Genomic DNA, 20,122 nt, shown 5'->3' on the forward strand with positions numbered 1-20,122 from the left:
CATCCATGTGGGCAGTTTTTTACGCTGCACACCCTGATAAACCCAGTTCTGAAGTTCTTAGAAGGGGACTACTGTCACGGGTTTACCGAGACAGAGAGGAGCCAGAAGACCGCAAAATCTTATTTCTCCTACTCCTGCACTGATTAGAAGTACTTCACCTTCTTATTAAATGGTGTAAATTGCTTTTGGCAATGCAGGGGTTAATCTGCTCTGTTGAGAGCACCTAGAGAATTTAGGCTCTCAACTGTGCACTGTTAGCTACTCCCATCTCGTATAAATTATGGGCCCTGGCTAGCACTCATTATCAGAGTAGCTTATGCTGCATGTCTGCAGGTTATTGTTGTTGATTATTGGAGAAAGGTGTTTGGGGAATTTATCTGTGACAGTTGCTAGGTTTTGAGTGTGTGATAATTCCCTTTCTTCTCCTACTTTGGTTTAACCCCATCCTGCACTAACTGGTGCATTCCTCTGTTGTGTCTGTGAGTATGTTTGGTATTTTTGTTGCCCCGGTTCATGTTACCTTGTTAGTCTAGTTGGTGTATTACGGTACACTACTACTCTCCTCTTCTCTGGATGGGGGAATGGTACAGATTGAGAGCAGATTCAGGAGCTAAGGCATTGGTATGTAGCCCCGGCTTCTTCAGCATCAGGAGTAATCCGGGGAACAGGGCGAGTTAAGGTGCCCCTAGCGTTAGGCACAGGGAAGGAGCCCCTGGTCCCAGCACACCCAACTACAGAGTTGTGATACTATGCAAAGTGGATTGCTCAATTTTAATTATTTACCTCCATCTGCCTGCTTAAACAAGTCATTAAATGACTGCCAATCAGTAAATGTTTATTGATCGGTCGTAATGCCCCATCGATTGGTCTGGATAAACGGAACTATAGTCTCCATCTTTGTAGCAGACCTTACTTTGTGATCCTGCCGTCCGATGTTTTTCAAATTATTACAGGCCCTATCTAGTGTATCCAGCAGAGAGACTCAAACTTTCTGATCTTTACAAAATACTTTTCAAGAGTCTCATTATCATGACAGACAGGATTACAAGAAACCTTTATAGAGTAGTTAATGCAGGATTCACTATGCACAGTATCTGATGTCACATATCACCTCCCTCATTCTTTATAATTAATTTTGCCCAGATTAGAGTATGCTCAAATTTGAAGCTCCAATGGATCCTATACAAACCAATGTGCCCAGCAAGAAGTAGAAATCAAATATTAGACTTAGTGCCCAGATGGAAAATTGCAGGATTTTTTATTATTTTTTCTCTATTGATCATAGATGAAAAACATAAAATATTTTCAAAAATTGTTAAAAAATATATTTATCATATAAGCAATAGTCTTTTCAGCCATTGTCTTTGATGAAAATGCATTCACTTTAAATATTTATGTCATTGGTAATCATCAATAAGGTTGTGAACGGTGAATATGCAGGTGAAGTCTATCCAATGACACATCATATATATAAAATATGTATTATAATGACAGCAAGTGTTTTTTCCCTTTTACACTTAGGTACAAGCAGTGCGGAGGTAAAGGAAAACCGAAATGTTAGAAATCGTGAGGACCTAGCTTTATCTATAGAAAGACCGAAGGTTGGATCAACCAGTCTTAAACGAAAGAGACCACTGGAGGAAGGAAATGGTGGTCATTTCTGCAAACTACAGATAATACTAAAGAAACTGTCATGGTCAGTAACACCAAAAAATGCCCTTGTCCAACTTCACGAACTAAAGCCTGATCTGCAATATAAAATAGTTTCCCAAACTGGCCCTGTGCACGCTCCTGTGTTCTCTGTAGCCGTGGAAGTTAATGGACTCACTTTTGAGGGCAGTGGACCTACAAAGAAGAAAGCAAAAATGAGGGCAGCCGAGTTGGCACTGAAATCATTTGTTCAGTTTCCAAATGCTTGTCAAGCACACTTTGCAATGGGAAACTGCATCAACCCATCGACTGACTTCACATCTGACCAGGCAGACTTCCCAGACACTCTGTTCAAGGAGTTTGAACCATCTACACACAGCGAGCACTTCCCAGGCTATAGCCCAGTTAGTAATGAATTGCTTTCCAGTGCATATCGACATGGGAGATTAGTCTGTCACACATTGGATTTAATGGGCCATGCTAAACAAAGCAAGCACAAGATGGCATCCCCAGCTGAGAGTGAGAAGAACCCAGTGGTGATGCTAAATGAGCTGAGACCCGGGCTGAGGTATGTTTGCCTTTCAGAAACTGTGGAGAAGCAGCACATGAAACGTTTTGTAATGGCAATGAGAGTTGATGGGAGGACATTTGAAGGTTCAGGACGTAGCAAGAAGTTGGCCAAAGCCCAGGCCGCACAGGCTGCACTACAGGCGGTCTTTAATATTCAGCTGACCAGCCACATACCCAACAGGAGTAAATATAACCACTTATCACAGGTAAGAGATCGTGGCCTAGACTTAGGTTAAAAACAACATGTGATTCAATTCATTTCTCAAATGCGTTTCTTCAGTGATGCTGTTCCTTGTCTTACATGTTAAATGTTGGTGCTCGAAAATAGAGAATCATTACACAACACCAAAATGATCATAATCCTAGTTGTCTTATGTATATGATTGTCTGTGTTGGTCATATTTTCTCTATTCCACATATGTTACTATGCAGGTTCAGTAAATTTGTATATACATTAATCAGCCAACTGCCATAACATTAAATGCATGTGGCCTCTCAAGTTGTCAAAATACATCTGATTACTCATCAAGGTCATGGACTCCACAGGAATTCTGAGGGTGACCTGTGCTATCTGTCATTAAGATGTTAACAGTAAATTCTTTAAAGAGGTCCTGTCACCAGTTATTATGTGGCCAATTTTTGCTCTTATTTTATTTCTGCTGATCCCCTGAGTAATACCTTTTCATTTTTTTTTAAATGCGCCATACAGTTCTAGAGATATGGACTTTTTATTTGGTGCTAATTTTTATGGTATTTACTAGGGGGCAGGGCAAATATGCAGAGGAGCCTAAAGACACGCCCCTGAGCATCCTGTGAGTTACTCCCCCTTTTAAAGATCATACAACATTTTATGACAAATTTTGAAAAAATTAAACTTGGCATACTCAGAGGAGTAGCAATAATAAATTTAAGAACAAAAATTGGCTACTTTTGACCCTGTGACTGGTCACCTATAAATCCCATAAATTGTGATGGAACTTCCATGGATTGACCTTGTATTTCCAACTCATCCCACAGATGATCAAACTGAGATCTGCCTAATTTTTTGGCCACATCAAAAACTTGAATTTTTTTCATGTTTATCAAGCCAATAATTCTGAGTTAAAGCTGTATTCATGCCATCACTGCGTTGGTAATTCTTCAGTTTCAGTATGAAAATTTCACCCAATTATTTTGGTTCAATGTCTGCATAAACCTTGGTTCATTGATTTGCATTCTGAAGAGAGTGATCTTTATACCAGACAGTGTATGGTAATCTAATGTAGGGTAATATGTGTGCTCATCTGAGAGTTTCCAGCTGCAACCTGCAGAATTGTCAGAATTGTTAATTCAGCTCTGGCGTATAATACAGGACAGGATTCCTACGTGTTTGCTAACAGATTGAGTGGCTAAACCAGTTTTAACTGTAGTGAATATTGACTTTTCGGATAGATATTTTTATTATGTTTCTGTTGTAATTATTATGTCATTTTATGGTTATATTTTTCATTTTTACAATGGGATCCAAGAAGTATCGCTTCTCCTTGTGGAGAGTGACATGTTAAGCATGTCGAGGTGAGGAGACTTAAAGCTGCAATGCTCCTCTGGGAAATATGCAAATTGTCTCTTCAGAGAGGAAGAGAACTAGAACTCCAGTGCCACCTATTGGAAGTAGCAATCCTAACAGTCAAGGTCGACCCTTCAACGAGCCTTGTCACATGACTTAGGATAAAAGTCAAACCAGAATCTCAATTTGCAGACACTGTGATCTCCACTTTGCACTAACGAGGGGCAGTACCCCGAAACACAGTGTCTGCAAATTGAGATTCTGGTTTGGCTTTTATCCTAAGTCATGTGACAAGGCTCGTTAAAGGGTCGACATTGACTTGTAGGATTGCTACTTCCAATAGGTGGCACTAGAGTTCTAGTCCTCTTCCTCTCTGAAGAGACAATTTGCATCATTTATACAATAAAACTAGTACAATTTAAGTCATATAGTTCTAAAATACTAAATGGTAACCGGATCCCTCTGAAATTGACGGGGTCTCTGATATTTAACCACACATACACAGGCAACTTGGGAAATATGTTCTGATATTGGCGCCTGTTTGAAATTGTAGCAACATTTATACCACAAAAACTGCCCGAGTCGTAAATTACTTTACACCTATCTGACAAGGTGTAAATAACTGAGAATTTGTACTCGCTTTTTCTTGTCTGAGCTGCTCAGCTAATGGAACCATCTTAATTAATTTCAGAGAATTACAAGCAAATGTACATAACGAACCCATGTGAGCAGGTAAACATCTCCATTAATGCAGGTGGCATCTAACACTAGAGAATGTAAGACCGATAGAAAGTGAAGAGCACGGCTGGTAGATATAGATACAGAGGCAGACATCCCGCCAGGCAACTGATACAGGTGCTCAGAGGCCAGGTCATGATGCTGATCTGTGAAATTCTGAATGGTGTTTGCTGACATTCATGTTCTTGTCTTAGTTTCATACACAGGATGCTGCAGTGTTTGTCACCTCCTAAGTAGGCTCTCCACCAATGACACAGGATGGTGGTGGAGCAATCACAGGATGATGGTGGAGCAGGCCATCCAGCACATGACAGTGCTCAAGAGATTCTTTCATATATTCACTTAATTGTCAACTTATTCTTATAGCTTTCATAGTTTTTTAGGTTGAAGGTAGATTTAAAGGGGAATTCCTATCTCCAAGATCCTATCCCAATATGTAGTAGGTCCTCATGAGCAGGCATTGCAGGACCTTAGGTATCCATGGTTATGACCACTAGCAACTAGCTGTCACTATATCAGTGGTAGTAACCATGGATACCTAAGGTCCTGCAATGCCTACACATGAGATAAGAGACATTGCGAATCAGTAAAATTATGCTACATTTCCAATATATACATGTGTGTGTGTATACATGAGGCATGCCGGGTCTTTGCCCCTAAATAGATAGATAGTTAGATAGATAGATAGATAGATAGATAGATAGATAGATAGATAGATAGATAGATAAAAATAAAAAAAGATTGAGGCAGCACACCACATAACAGTTGAAAAAAGTGCTCTTTATTGGCCCATATGGCGACGTAGATAGATAGATATATAGATAATAGATATATAGATAATAGATGAGCAGGTGAGCCTTTGTAAAGCTTTTTTTCATGGAAATTGCTATTGAATGTTGCTCACTTGTCTTGCTTTTTTATGTACCGTAGGAGGGGGGGGGTAACCACTTGTGAACTAGCACCTATACTTTTCTTTGTTCCGCTTCATTTTTTCAATTAGACAGATGGATAAATTAGATAAATGGGTAGATAGATAGATAGATAGATAGATAGATAGATAGATAGATAGATAGATAGATGTGTAGATTGTGTAGATAGATAGATAGATAGATAGATAGATAGATAGATAGATAGATAGATAGATAGATAGATAGATAGATAGATAGATAGATAGATAGATAGATATAATCCATTACCTGCAGGATGATGGATGACTCTTCAGGTCCAAAGAATTTTGCTCCTCAGCTCAACTTCCCATTTTGTCCCCTGGCATGACTGTCCACATCCAAATGATTAGTTGGGATGTGATCACTTATGTAATACACTGATATTTCCCCCTTACAGTCACATCATAATATAATTGCAATTACAGACAATGATCCTACACATTTCGAGGTCTCGGCACCAACAATCTCACGCTGTGTACACACAGTCCTCCTTCTACAAACACCACATTTGCAGAGATTAGTGGCATGTCAGTCTTTGTCCTAGGGCGGCATATTTCCATCTCTTAAATGCCATATTTAAAGTTCATAAAAATCACTCAGAAGAAATCATCACTGTACTAAGTATTTACTGGTGTGTCAGTGTAAATGTGAGCTTGCTAAATGCTAATGAATGTTGATGAGTTAAAAGAGGGCATAAGATCTCATTTCATCAGATGATAATATGCAGACGTGATTTAGAGTTTGATTTACAAGCAGTTTTTAATTAAGAAAGTGAGTGTAAAAGATGGCGGAGGAGCCCACTGTGCCAGAGGAGCCTGTTTGGATTTTAAATTTAGATTTAACTATTACAGTGCCGAGCCGCGTGTGCACAGATTCTGAGAAAAGATGGAGAGGATGTACGGCAGAATTCGGAAAGTCTTGTCCTTGGGCTGAGATCGTGATTGTCATATTTTTTATGCAAAGAGGTTTTCTTTCCTATAATTTTTTTATAAATTTACAAGAGACAAAAAATGTAAACATTAGTGATTTGCTGGTGTTATCTGAGCATGCTCGTGTGCTAACCAAGTGTATTCCGCGTGCTCGAAAAATATGTTCGAGTCCCCGCAGCTGCATGTCTCTCGGCTGTTTGACAGCGGCAATGCGTGCAGGGATTGTCTGTCTGTTAGGCAGCTGCGGGGAATCGAACATATTTTTCGAGTACGCCAAAGACACTTGGTTAGCACACAAGCATGCTCAGATAACACCTTATCCATTAGCTCATCACTATTCAACTTCTTATAAATAGCATTTGTAGTTTTAGCAAACTCAAAATTATAGAATACTGAAGTTATGTATGTGGAGCGCCCCCACTGCCGCAGGGCCGAGGGGTACCCGGTACCGGGCCTCTGTCTCGGTTCTGGGATTGTCACTGTGGCTAGACCCGGTCCGTGACCCTGCTGAGGGGCGTCCAGTGAAAGTGGAGAGTGATGATTGTGTGGTGCAGGTCGCAATGAATAACGAGGACACCAGGTTGCAGTTTCTTTACCTCTTTACTGAAGGCTTCAGGATCCTCAATCCAAAGTACGGTTAACAGGGCTGGCTGAGACCGGCCGGTCCGATGGCACCTCCAGAGTTCCCTTTGCAGGTGGAAATCTGTGCCTACCTTCTAGCGCTTGTGTGTTGTAGTCCTTCCCTGCTTAGCACCACGGGATAGTCCTCACAACTGTTGTGTCTGTTTCTGAAGTTCCCTCACAACTGATTCTGATGTTCTTCTCCATCCCCCAGATGATATGGCTAGGACGCACCCGTATGACGGGTAGGCCAGGAGTGTAAGCTGTGTAAGCTGCAAGTTCGTGTAAGGCAGGGACTCCTGTACTGTTTCCAGGAACAGTTTCTTCACAAAGAGTCCTTTTCCTTGTAAAACCAGTAGGGAGCACCTTTAAGAAGGTGCAAACTATTTATAATAAGTTTGTAATCATGCAGTGTTCATGACCCAGCAGTTCTTTTCAACAGTGATGAACAGGAAACAAAACCAAAAAGGGAAAAATAGGGATCCCGGGTAAACTAAGGGATCCCTTTAAGAGTTAACCCTAATCGGGTTGCAGCAGCAGCAAGACACATAGAAAGACGAACAGATAACTATATACAATTTGTAAAGCACTGCAGAGCTTCATAGTAAGTTGCAAGACATCAGCCGATAGTGGACGTCTCCTGACCGCGGAGGCTTCGGTCCCTGGTCTCCGGCTGATGCGGTGTCAATGTCGGTGGTGGGTCTCTCGGTTGAAGTTAGATCACCCGGTGTCTGGATTCGAAGGCTAACTCTGGTTGCTAGCTCGGTAGCCGCAACAAGGTGTACTGTGGCGATAGTAGCAAGATCTGTCAAGTCCGGATCGGTCATGGTCGGGGCCACAGGTGACACCTCCACAGGCCCACATCATTGGATGTTCCAAGCGCACCATCCTTGTGCACTCCGGTGGCGGGTGTAGGTCACCTGGTCCCCCCTTTGCAAGAATGGGTCACCATATCGGTTGCGGAAGGGAGTCTTCACATTGTAACTGGTAACGAAGACGTCAGTCGGTATTCCTGGTTCCTGTATGGAGCCCCAACCCCACTTTGGGTGAAAGGCCAGCACAGTTCCCCGCTTTACCACGTCTTTCCTGCCGTGCGCAGGCTTTGGTGTTGCACTTTTGGTGGGTCAATTTGTTCTGTCTCTTTTCGGTTTTTCCAATGCAGGATCAAGCATTGTTTATATTGTTCCCAAGAGAGCACAGCAAGGGTGAGGCCCTCCTCCCAGGCTCCACCTAGCCCAATCCGGGGGGTGTCCCACTGGAAGATCACCCCCTCTGAGCTCACATCTAGGGGTTCCCCCATTTTGATCGGTAGCGGAGGCACCAGCTTCCCCATCGTGTTGGGGGTGAGCACCACCAGCTCCGCTGAGAGGAACCGGTCATTGTCGGGGTGAGGAGCGGTCGCGAGAGCGGGATCGGTCAGGAGAGCAGGATTGGTCGGGGGAACAGGGACGCTTCCCATACCTGCGTCTGATGTGATTCCACCTGTGTCGATCTGTTCCGTTGACAAGGACACTGGAATCGGCTGCAGCCCGGACCGCGGCTCCTCCCAGGCGGCCTCCCGACATGGCTCCGCTCTCCATGGCTCCGCACCGGCCGGCTCCGTGGTCGGGATAGGTGGGCTCGGCTCCTCCGCCGGCGGCTCCAAGGAGTTCAGGTCCTTCAGCTGCGGTGGGTTCGGGCCCGTCCCCGGTTGGTGGAGATAATCCGGGATCACTGCATCGTCGCTCAGGCACTCGCTGGTCACCTTCACTGTCTCGAGATCGGCAGCCGTGCATGCACCTGCCTCCGCCATGTCTTCGAGGCCGAGGCCACTCTGGTCTTGGCTCTTGCCGTTGCAAACCAGAGGCCGATTCCTCTCTCGTTCTGGGCAGGTCGTCATCTCGCAGCAGAAGTCGGAGGGGGTGGTCACCACTTTGGGCGCTGTTTCGATAGTCTCCGCCCATGGCATGCCCTTCTTCTTCTTCGGCACAGCAATGGCGGCGGTTTTGGCGGGAATTTTTTTTTTGGCGGCAAGTGGCAATACACAGTCTTTGCAATAAGTCACAGTCCAAGCACAATAAATCACAGTTCCAAAGCACACATGACCTGATTCTTCAGGCTTAAGTAGATCCTGTTCGTGACGCCAAGTTGGAGCGCCCCTAGGCCTGGAGGTCTTCCGGGACCCTAGAGTCGCCCCTCTCCAACTGTTGCCCCCTATGTCTGCTTAGGTGATTTGGGTGAGACAGCCCGCCTATAACTGACTGTCCTGCCGTAGGTTTGAAGTAAGGCCTAGAGCTCAATACTTCCTCGGCGTTTCCGGCCACCGGCTATGCGCCTCAGTAGGATGTTGCCTCGGTCTTTACAGCACGACTTCTACTGGTGTTTTCTCCTTGTTGCGTTGATCTCGTTTCTCACTCTTCACAATAAACCTCGCTTCTTGTCCTTTCTTTGGGTACCGCCGCAATGAAGTGCAGGCACGGTCCCGTAACGTTCTTTCTGTTCGCTAGGCCTCTGTCGGGATCCCACCCCTGACAGGGACCCCCCTGAATCTTCCCCTGCAACACCCTCTGCCACAGGATGTTGCCTGGTTCCAACCCAGTCAGCTTTCTGTCTAACTTCCTATCTAACCCCCAGTTTTACCAGATTGTGAGGAGTGGCCTAATACATAGCACCCTTAGTTCCCCCTGGAGGCCAGACTGTGAAGTGTATTGGTGTCTGTGATACCTGGTCAGGTGAACTCCTTCAGTGCCATCAGACGTACCAACACCCCCCTTAGCGGCGGAGCATCAGTACTGCAACGACCAGGACTCTGGACACAGGGCGCTGCATATGTGTTTAAGGTGTTTTTTAGACTTTTGGATAGAAATATATATTTTTTTAATTTCACTAAAAAAAATTTAAAAAATGGTTTTTCATTTGCCCAGACATGTCTATTCTAGTAAATATTTGTATTCCCAATTCTAGAGGCTCTTTAGTATTCCTCTGCTAGTACTCCCGGAAATGTATGAATAATGTGACAAGTGAGCGATACCATTCCTCTTGTCAATAGGGTACGTCACTATACGGATTCCCATTTGCAGGAATCCTTGGACTATTGATATGTGTTAGATTTAGCCATTTCTAGATTAGCTCCCCCCTTCAACCCTAAATGTCCTGTAAGTTTTGCGTAAAGGGTCATAATGCCATTGTTTAAGATCACAATTGGGTGCAGAATAATTTGATAACATATCTTTATTTGTTAGACTGTAATGTTCATTTTTTCTACATAGATTTAAAGGGAACCTATTAGGTTGGATAAGGCTAAGTTCACATTAGTGTTTAAGGGCTTTGCGGAGGGCTGCGTACATCCTCTGTTAAGCCCTGCATTTCCGCATACTTCTGCATGCATCCTGCATACCTATCTTTAACATTGGGTACGCAGAACATGCGGATGTATGCAGATGCATTGTTTTGACATGCCCGCCGACTGCACGGGATCGCAACACGTTGCGTTTTGTGTGGACGGCGGGCGCGTCAAAGCGATGCATCCGCATGTCCTGCGTACCCAATGTTAAAGATAGGTACGCAGGACGCATGCTTAAGTATGCGGAAGTAGGCAGGGCTTAACCAGGGGCGGGCTGGGCCTGGTGGCAGGGAGGCAAATGCCCCCTGGGCCGCTCCCCCTGGCGCATACGTTGGTGCCGGGACGCATGAGCTTAGGTTGCCGTCACACTAGCAGTACTTGGTCAGTATTTTACATCAGTATTTGTAAGCCAAAACCAGGAGTGGATCAAACAGAGGAAAAGTATAATAGAAACATCTGCACCACTTCTGTATTTATCACCCACTCCTGATTTTGGCTTACAAATAGTGATGTAAAATACTGACCAAGTACTGCTAGTGTGACAGCAGCCTTACTCTGAGCTATGTGCATGGCCGTCTTTTACCTTGACAGCTGCGCAGCTCCAACTCCCTCCACCCTCCCTGGACTTCTGGTCAGGTGACATGGTTGTAGCTAGAAAGTATGGGCTCCTTGCAGGTCCTGACTACAGCCCATATATTCTAGCTGTCTCAGTAGTGAATGTGCTAGAATGTGTGGGCTCCTTTCAGGTCCTCTCAGCTGCCCATACATTCTAGTTGATTCACTGCTGAAAATGATACAATGTATGGGCTCCTCCCAGGTATAGCATCTACCTTGGCAAGAAGAGGGATTGCTTGTGAGGTAAGTGTGAAAAACTTTTTTTTTCTTTATAAAATGAATTAAATGGGTGAGGGGGCGGCAAATGATGAAAGGGGGGCTGCCAATGATGGACAGGGGCTGCCAATGATGGACAAGGGCTGCCAATGATGGAGGGGGCTGCAAATGATAAAGGGGGGCTGAAAATGATGGAGGGGGCTGCCAATGATGGAAGAGGTCTGCAAATGATGCAGAGGGCTGCCAATGATGGAGGGGGGCTGAAAATGATGCAGAGGGCTGCCAATGATGGAGGGGGGCTGAAAATGATGGAGGGGTGCTACAAGTGATGGAGGGGGTGCTGCAAATGATGGAGGGAGGCTGCAAATGATGGAGGGGGTGCTACAAAGGATGAAAGGGGGGCTGCAAATGATGCAGAGGGCTGCCAATGATGGAGGGGGGCTGAAAATGATGGAGGGGTGCTACAAGTGATGGAGTGGGTGCTGCAAATGATGGAGGGAGGCTGCAAATGATGGAGGGGGTCCTACAAAAGATGAAAGGGGGGCTGCCAATGATGGAGGGGGTGCTGCAAATGATGGAGGCTGCAAATGATGGAGGGGGTGCTGCAAATGATGGAGGGGTGCTACAAATAATTGAGGAGGTGCTACAAATGATGGAGGGGTACTACAAATGATGGAGGGGTGCTGCAAATGATGGAGGGAGGCTGCAAATGATGGAGGGGTGCTGCAAATGATGGAGGAGGGCTGTCAATGATGATGGGGCTGCAAATGATAAAGGGGAATGAAAATTATGGAAGGGGCTGCCAATGATGGAGGGGGCTGCGAATGATGAAAGGGTGGCTGCCAATGATGGAGGGGGTGCTGCCAATGATGGAGGGGGTGCTTCCAATGATGGAGGGGGTGCTGCAAATGATGGAGGGGGCTGCCAATGAAGGAGGGGGGCTGCAAATGATGGAGGGGGTCCTGCAAATGATGAAAGGGGGCTGCAAATGATAAAGGAGCTGCAAATGATGGAGGGGGAGCTGCAGTTTGCAAATCATGATGGAGTGGGGACTGCAAATGATGATGTGAGTGATGGGACAGGGGCTGCACATGAATAAAAGGGGACTGCTTGATGAAGTGGGGGAGAATGAGGGACTGCAAAGGAAGAAGTGAGGGGGAAGGGGGACAGCGAATGATGAAGTGAGGGGGCTGCAAATGGTGAAGTGAGGGACGGAACAGCAATTGAATTGAAGGTGGGGGATGGGGAGAGCAAATGAGGACCTGGGGGAGGGCAAACAATGATGAATTTTCATGGTGGTGGGAGTAAATGATGTATTGAATGTGGGGGAGAGCAGTTGATAGTGAATAGAGGGTGTGGTGGAAGAGAGAGAAGACATGACAATGAATTGGGGTGGAAGGGGCATGTAAATTTAATGAATCGGGGGAGAGGGAGGCACATAGTGGGGGACGTTGAGGATGCAGTGACTGGTAATTGGGGGAAGAGTAGAGGGGCTAATTAAAGTATATATTTATTAGGTAGGAAAATGGCTGTTTATAGTTGGTGGGGGCTCAGTGGTGAATTATAATTTATATTTGGAATGGTGGATTGCATAATAACCAATTACATATTAATGGTGGGTGCACATCTGTATTCAGATGTGTAGTGTAGAAGAAAGGGAAAAAGTGGGGAATATGCTCTGGAAACTGGACTCTAGGTAACTATGTGTTATTTTATGCAGAGACGAGTACTGCCTAGAAGAAATGATGGCGGTCTGCTCTGGATGAAGAAGAAAAGAAAGATGAGGTACTGTACATCAGCTAGAGATGTCACTGGTGAGTTAGTGTGTTACCTGTACACTGACACTATACACTCTATTACCTGTTCACTGTACACTATATACAGAGCTCCTGTATATAATGTCACTGGTGATCACTGTATTACCTATACACTGACATATACAGAGCTCCTGTGTATAATGTCACTGGTAATCACTGTATTACCTGTACAATGACACTATAAACAGACCTCCTATGTATAATATCACTGGTGATCTCCATATTACCTGTACACTGACACTATATACAGAGCTCCTGTGTATAATGTCACTGGTGATCACTGTATTATTTGTACACTGACACTATATACAGAGCTCCTGTGTATAATGTCACTGGTGATCACTGTATTACCTGTACATTATACACTATATACAGAGCTCCTGTGTATAATGGCATTAGTGTTGTGTTCTTTTATTAATGATCAGTATTGTAGTATTCGGTCACTATGTGGTGTATATGGCAGTGCTTACTGCATGTGTTGAGGGCCACTCGCTTAGCAACAGGATTCAGTCACACAGGCACGATTTTCTCTTTTAAACAGTCCATGCAGTTTATTATGTAGTCATAACCGCATCATGCACAGTTCATTATATACTTCATGGAACACAATAAGCACCAACAGATGACATTAAGTTGCAGCTTTAACTTAGATACTTCATATACGGCTTTAACTCACAGTTCAGAAACTACACCCGCCAGTCCTCCTTGACTTGTTCCCGGGGGTGTCCGTATACTGTATCAATGTTTCCACTCATATAGCGCACACGATATTGGTTCGCAGTCTCTAAACACGCCGGACCTCACTTTGTCAAGTTACCGTGGGAGACCACACAGTTCATTACTGACCCTCGTCAGTGCACACAGTTCCCCAACTCTGGGTAACCTTCCTGGAGCTCCTGCTCCACACACTGACTTCTTGTCAGTCCTCTCTCTCCCAGGGAAGCTGCCTAACTGGGATCACCGTCCCGGACAATGCCTTGCTCACAAGGCCACCTGACAGTCCAGATCCTCAGACAGGCTGTAGCTCCCCCAATGCAGTGCCATTGCAGACTCTGCATACAAGGCCACTCCATGCGCTATTCAGGAAGTCCTACTCCCAGGATCTTCCAACACAGGATGTGCTATTCAGGAAGTCCTACTCCCAGGAACTTCCAACACAGGCCTTCAGATCCAAGGCCTCTCAGTGCGTTATTCAGGGATCCGATCCTACTCTCAGGATCTCCCAACACACAAGCCTTCAGGTCCATGGCCTCTCAGTGTGCTATTCAGGGATCCGATCCTACTCCCAGGATCTCCCAACACACAAGCCTTCAGGTCCACGGCCTCTCAAACTGCAATTCAGGGATCTGGTCCACACACAGGACCTCCCAATACACAAGCCTTCAAGACCTACACACTCACCATCATGTGACCACCATGGTAACATTATATATCTGTAACCCCTCCCCTGGGTGGGACGTGTGTGTGTTTAGTCAGACCCGCCCAGCTCTCCAACTAACCCTGCAAGCCTCCCTTTACAAACTATACAAATACTTGTGGGACTTCAGGTCCCAGAACAACATTACTGGCTTACAGCGCAGACTCCCTCTGCGACACATACTGGCCATTTACAATAATGCCAATCACTATCTCATTATCACCATTACAGTTACACCTCCCTGCGTATCCTGAGGAGTACACACAGCGCCCCCTAGCTGCAGCATGGGTCACTGCATCACAGGTGGTAGTATGTGATCTTTTTATGAGAAGTGGCGGTATTTCTCCCTGTATGTGGTATTATTTGGTCACTATGTGAAGATAATATGTGATCTGGTCATGGTATGGAGATATTTGTTCCTTGTATGTGGTATTATTATATGTGGAGGCGGAACTGAGGTGGAGCTTGGGTGGAGTCTAAAGGGGGCCCGAAAATTTTGCCATTATGGGGCCCCGAAATTCCTAGTTGAAGCCCTGAATGTAATCTTGTGTGTGTTCTGCAGGACTGGTATCTACCAATACACGGTTCCTGTAAGGTGGGAATATTGCTCTTTTTAGTAGCTTTTTTAAAAATGTATTTAGTAACAGTTTAATGTGTTTCTGTCAATATGGAGTAGAAGGTGTATGGTGGTGTCATTGGTCTTTGTATAGAGTGTTTTGTTATGTAGAGATAATGGTCATATTATATTATGTATTCACGGTGTAATGGTGATGGTAGTGGGCATTGTGCAGCCATATTGTTTTGGCCTTTTATAGTAGTAACTAGATGGTGGCCTGATTCTAACGCATCGGGTATTCTAGAATATGTATGTATGTATGTATGTATATAGCAGCCACATAGTATATAGCACAGGCCACGACATATTCTAGAATACCCGATGCGTTAATACAGGCCACGCAGTATATAACAGTGGTCATGTAGTATATAAAGGTGGCCACGCAGTATATAACACAGCCCAAACAGTATATAACATTGCCCATGTAGTATATAACACTGCCCACGTAGTATATAACATTGCCCACGTAGTATATAACACTGCCCACATAGTATATAACACTACCCACATAGTATATAGCAGCCATGTAGTATATAACGCAGCCCTCGCAGTATATAACACAGCCCACATAGTATATAACACTGCTCACGTAGTATATAGCAGCCATGTAGTATATAACGCAGCCCACGCAGTATATAACACAGCCCATGTAGTATTTAGCAGTGTGGGCACCATATCCCTGTTAAAAAAATAATTAAAATAAAAAATAGTTATATACTCACCCTCCGTTGTCCAGCGAAGCTCTGTCGATGTGCGCGCAGCTGCCGCCAGCTTCCGTTCCCAGGATGCATTACGAAATTACCCAGATGATGTAGCAGTCTGCATATGGCCCTGCATACAGGCATGACAGCACAGTTTCAGCCATTACTGACATCCCTGAGAGCGGTGGCTGTAAGCATGCCCCGGCACTGACTGACAGCCATCTCGGCAGTGCATTAGAGTAGGGGCAGCTGTCAGTCAAAGTACCTGGATGTGGTTACATCCACCGCTCAATGTATGAAGCCATCTTGACACACCTGGATGACTATAACACAGTAGTTCTTAGGAGAAATAAAGTTAATTTTCCCCTGGATGCCACACTTTCAGTACAGCTGCCAGGCACCTTCATCATAACCCCATATCTGCAGGTTAATAGTGTTATCCGACCAGACAAGTTACCTATAACTGCTAAAAGTCTGGTTCCATACAGTCACCACTAGGGGGAGCTTGTAGGCTGACTGAATACTGTTTTATTACAGTATACTCCCTCTAGTGGTGGTACAGTGAATGTCTCAGACTTCTGAAGCCCAGTGTTCATCAGGCAGTCTGCGAAGTGTTGTGGACATTCTGTGACAACACAAGAGAGTGAGGCCCTAAAAGGATGCATTTATGGCATAGGAGGACACCCGGTAATTTTATCATATACACTACATAAACGTTATACCTGGACCAGAGTTTCCCATGTATACAGGCATCTAACCCCAATTTAATAGCACGAATGTCATGGGACTCATGCACAATCGCCACTAATGTATTGACCATAATTAGTATTTGGAAAGTTTTAGAGGAAGTAAAGTGTTTTTAAATTGTAATTTTCTCTGCATTTATGAAGCGCTATATCCTTTATAGTGACAATAAATACAAGCATAAGGATTCATTAGCTTTAGATTAAATGATGAACTGTGGACTCTCAGCCCACTATATTTTTTTGATGAGAGCCAGCTTTTGATTTTTATAGGCAAATTCTCCAAAATGCCGCTGCCCGAGTCTAAAAGTGGCGTTTTCCTCTCAGCGAGGAGAGAGCTTGTTAAATATGCTTTTATCACTCTCATTAAATAGGAAAGGCAGCAATGATTAGGCAAACAGAACATCAAAGAGAAGGGGATAGTCATTCTTACTGATTGTACAGCTGTTTGCTAGAAAAAAGCTTCCCATTCCGTACTCAAGCGGAGGTGTTCCTGCAGGTTACAGCAAGTATCGGCTGCTGGGACCAGGGTCCTTGTGTTAGAGATTACTGGACAGGGACTAACTTTAGACATCAGTGCTGAAGCTGAAGACAGAAGTCATATACTATTCTTATATACTGTATCCTACTCTGTATGAAGTCAGCAAAAATGGCAGAAATGACAGCACATTTCACAAATGATGCACATGACGAGATAAACTTTGTGCAAGTTGTTAATCTTCATTGGGCTACAGATTTTCTGCACCCATTAAGTAAATCAGGTTAAATGTGTTTTGCTTGTTTTTTCTTTTTTTTTTAAGTCCATTTTTACCGCATTTTTGACATTGCATTTTTCGTCTCTGGTGTGTCATGTTTTAAATAAAGCTGCTTTGCTTTTGATACTTCCTGGTTTTGACAAAACTTTATTGATATAGTCATATGCGGAGTTCACGCATCTTTTAAGCAGTTCCACCTTGGAAATGCACTGAAAACTTGTGTTTTTCTGTATTTAATGCAAATCTGTGGGAAAAGTCTACACATAGAGCTCGGCGTACACGCAAAATTAATTGACATGTTGCTAATTTCAAACACGAACCGCAGGTCAGTTTACGCTGAGGATAGAAAAAAGCACAGTGGGCATGAGATTTCTATAACTCCCATCCACCTTGCTGGAACTGTAAGATGCTGTTTTGTTGATCTAGAGTAAAAATGCAGCGTCAAAAAAATCACCTAGAACTCATCATGGGCACACAGCCTTGATATATCGTATCTTGCCTACTGATGCTTGAATTTTAAAAAATTAGTTTTGGGTTTGATTTATCTGAATCTGTCCAAAATTTGATCCAGATAGAATTGATTCATCATGAATCAAAAGACATTTATTATAATTCTGAGGTCTCTCCAGACCCCCAAAACATAATAAACAGAGGAGGAAGGGTTAAAAATAAATAATAGATTCCAGTCACCTGTTTTATGCCTGCCCCTCACCTGTCCTGCCACAACAACTCTTCATCTGCTCCTCTAGTCTTTGCTTCAGATCTTCCAGCCTTTCCTCTGTGGGTTGGTAATGCGTCTGAGACCTTGTCAGCACCAGAACTCCTGAAGACCAGAGGTGTAAGATACAAAAACTGGAGGAGTGGGTGGGGAACTTTGGTGGCAGGACAGGTAAGGTACAGTCCTGGGAAAGGTGAGGGACATTCCTAGGAGAGGAGAGGGACCGCTCTAGGACAGGTGGGGAAAAGTCCAGGAAGAGAAGAGAGACAATCCTGGGACGGGTTAGGGACAGTCTTGGGAGAGGACAATGACAGTTCTGGGATAGGAGAGGGATAGTCCTAAGACAGGTGAGGTACAGTCCTGGGAGAGGTGAGGAACAGCCGTAGGAGAAAAGAGGACAGTCCAGCGAGAGGAGAGGAACAGTATTGGGACAGGTGGGGACAGTCCTGGCAAAGGACCTGACAGGGACAGTCCTGGGACAGGAAAGGGACAGTCCTGGCAAAGGACAGGAGGACAGTCCTGGAACAAATGAGGGACAGTCCAGGGAAAGGTACGGGACATTCCTGGGAGAGGAGAGGGACAGTCCTGGGAAAGGACAGAAGAGGGACAGTCCTGGGACAAGTGAGGGACAGTCCTGGGACAGGTGAGGGACAGTCTCAGGAGAGGAGAGGGACAGCCCAGGGACAGGTGAGGGACAGTCCTGGGAGAGGAGAAGGACATTCCAGGGACAGGTGAGGGACAGTCCTGGGAGAGGAGAAGGACATTCCAGGGACAGGTGAGGGACAGTCCTGGGAGAGGAGAGGGACAGTCTTGGGACAGGTGAGTATAATCTTTACTTTTATTTAACCCCTTCACCAGGCCGGCTGGCCAGAATTTTGTTGGAATTATCAAATTGGATTATGAAAATCTAGGATTCGCCATAAATTCATGACAAATTCAGTTTGTTACCAAATGATTTGCTGAACTCTAATTATATCATCTTATGTCGGCATTACATTTACACTAATACTTCACGTCCACAAACGGTGCACGTCTTTAGTAAATGTGACACATGTTTCCAACCCTCTTAACCATCGCCACATTGAGTTTGCTGTAGGAAGTGTTTAAGGTTAAGGCTTTCCACTGTCACATGCAAGTGGCTCTAACATCACAGCATTCCTATGACTTTCCCTTTTTCTGTTACCCTATGGTAAAAATCCAGTAATCTTGCTATCATTGCAAAACCAATAAAGCTGGATTGTTGTGGTCAAAGCTTTTATTTCCACTGAGAAATATTGGCAGTATAATGTATAACAGATTTTGCAAATGCCATGCACTACATGTTTTGGCACAGTACTTGACAGAATTCTGCATATTTTGCTTTGTACAGTTCCCATTTGTCGCTTCTTCTACAAATGTGAAGTAAAGAATTGTAAAAATAATCTAGGATGTCATTGTCTAAATTAGGATGTATAATTCAACAAATATTTTTTCAGCAGGTTAATAGCGTTATCGGACATGTTCCCTTTAAGCAGGACTTATCCAGTAGAGGACAACCCCTTTAAAGGGTCGGACATTGGCTTACAATGCAGCTACCACCGCAAAGTAGCACCAGAAACCATTTCCTTCCAGGAGAGATCCAGTTTGCATGTTTCCCCCATAGAGCATTGCCAAAAGACTCTATACTCAGGTGGTCTTATTAGGACGACCCAGTCCACGGCCAAGGCTGCATTTTAAAGTCACCCAAATCTCAAGTTAATAACATTTTTTTAATGACTGACAAATCTGAGAAAACACTTGAGAAAAATTAATATTTCAGAAGCGATGTCGGCAATCCTACAAGCATTGAACTGAATGCTTTTGTATTGACTGCAGTAAAAATTTTACCTTGTTTTGCCCATAAGAAAGTCAGAGCCTCACAATGGGACAAAACAATGAAATGTCATGAGACCGTGATGTCTGGATGCATTAATTTTAAAGCTGGTAAGCACTGGCTTCCATTAATTTATTCCCTCCTTAGGTTGTTTCCTGAATATTTAGAAGTTCAGCTAATCCCTTGAAATTCCGATAATCTTGTTTTCCAATATTAAAAACTGTGAGAAATTAATACAATTCTTGTGATTTCGAAAAAGGCTAAAGAAAAAAAATAAATGTGAAAAGTTTATCACTTTTACCAGAAATACATACCATAGTATTTAGTGATCTATATATTGTAGGAAGTG

General features: G+C 44.2%; 1 protein-coding gene across 1 annotated transcript in view; it reads left to right on the forward strand.

Annotated features, from left to right (window-relative positions):
• Positions 1–20,122, forward strand: part of ADARB2 (adenosine deaminase RNA specific B2 (inactive)) — an 897,867-nt gene that overhangs the window by 581,895 nt on the left and 295,850 nt on the right. Inside the window, exon 5 of the mRNA XM_077268554.1 lies at positions 1,522–2,426. Coding sequence (XP_077124669.1) covers positions 1,522–2,426 — 905 coding nt within the window. The remainder of the gene's footprint in view (positions 1–1,521; positions 2,427–20,122) is intronic.

The sequence above is a fragment of the Ranitomeya variabilis genome, chromosome 6 (assembly GCF_051348905.1).
Source record: "Ranitomeya variabilis isolate aRanVar5 chromosome 6, aRanVar5.hap1, whole genome shotgun sequence".
In the NCBI taxonomy this organism is placed as follows: domain Eukaryota; kingdom Metazoa; phylum Chordata; class Amphibia; order Anura; family Dendrobatidae; genus Ranitomeya; species Ranitomeya variabilis.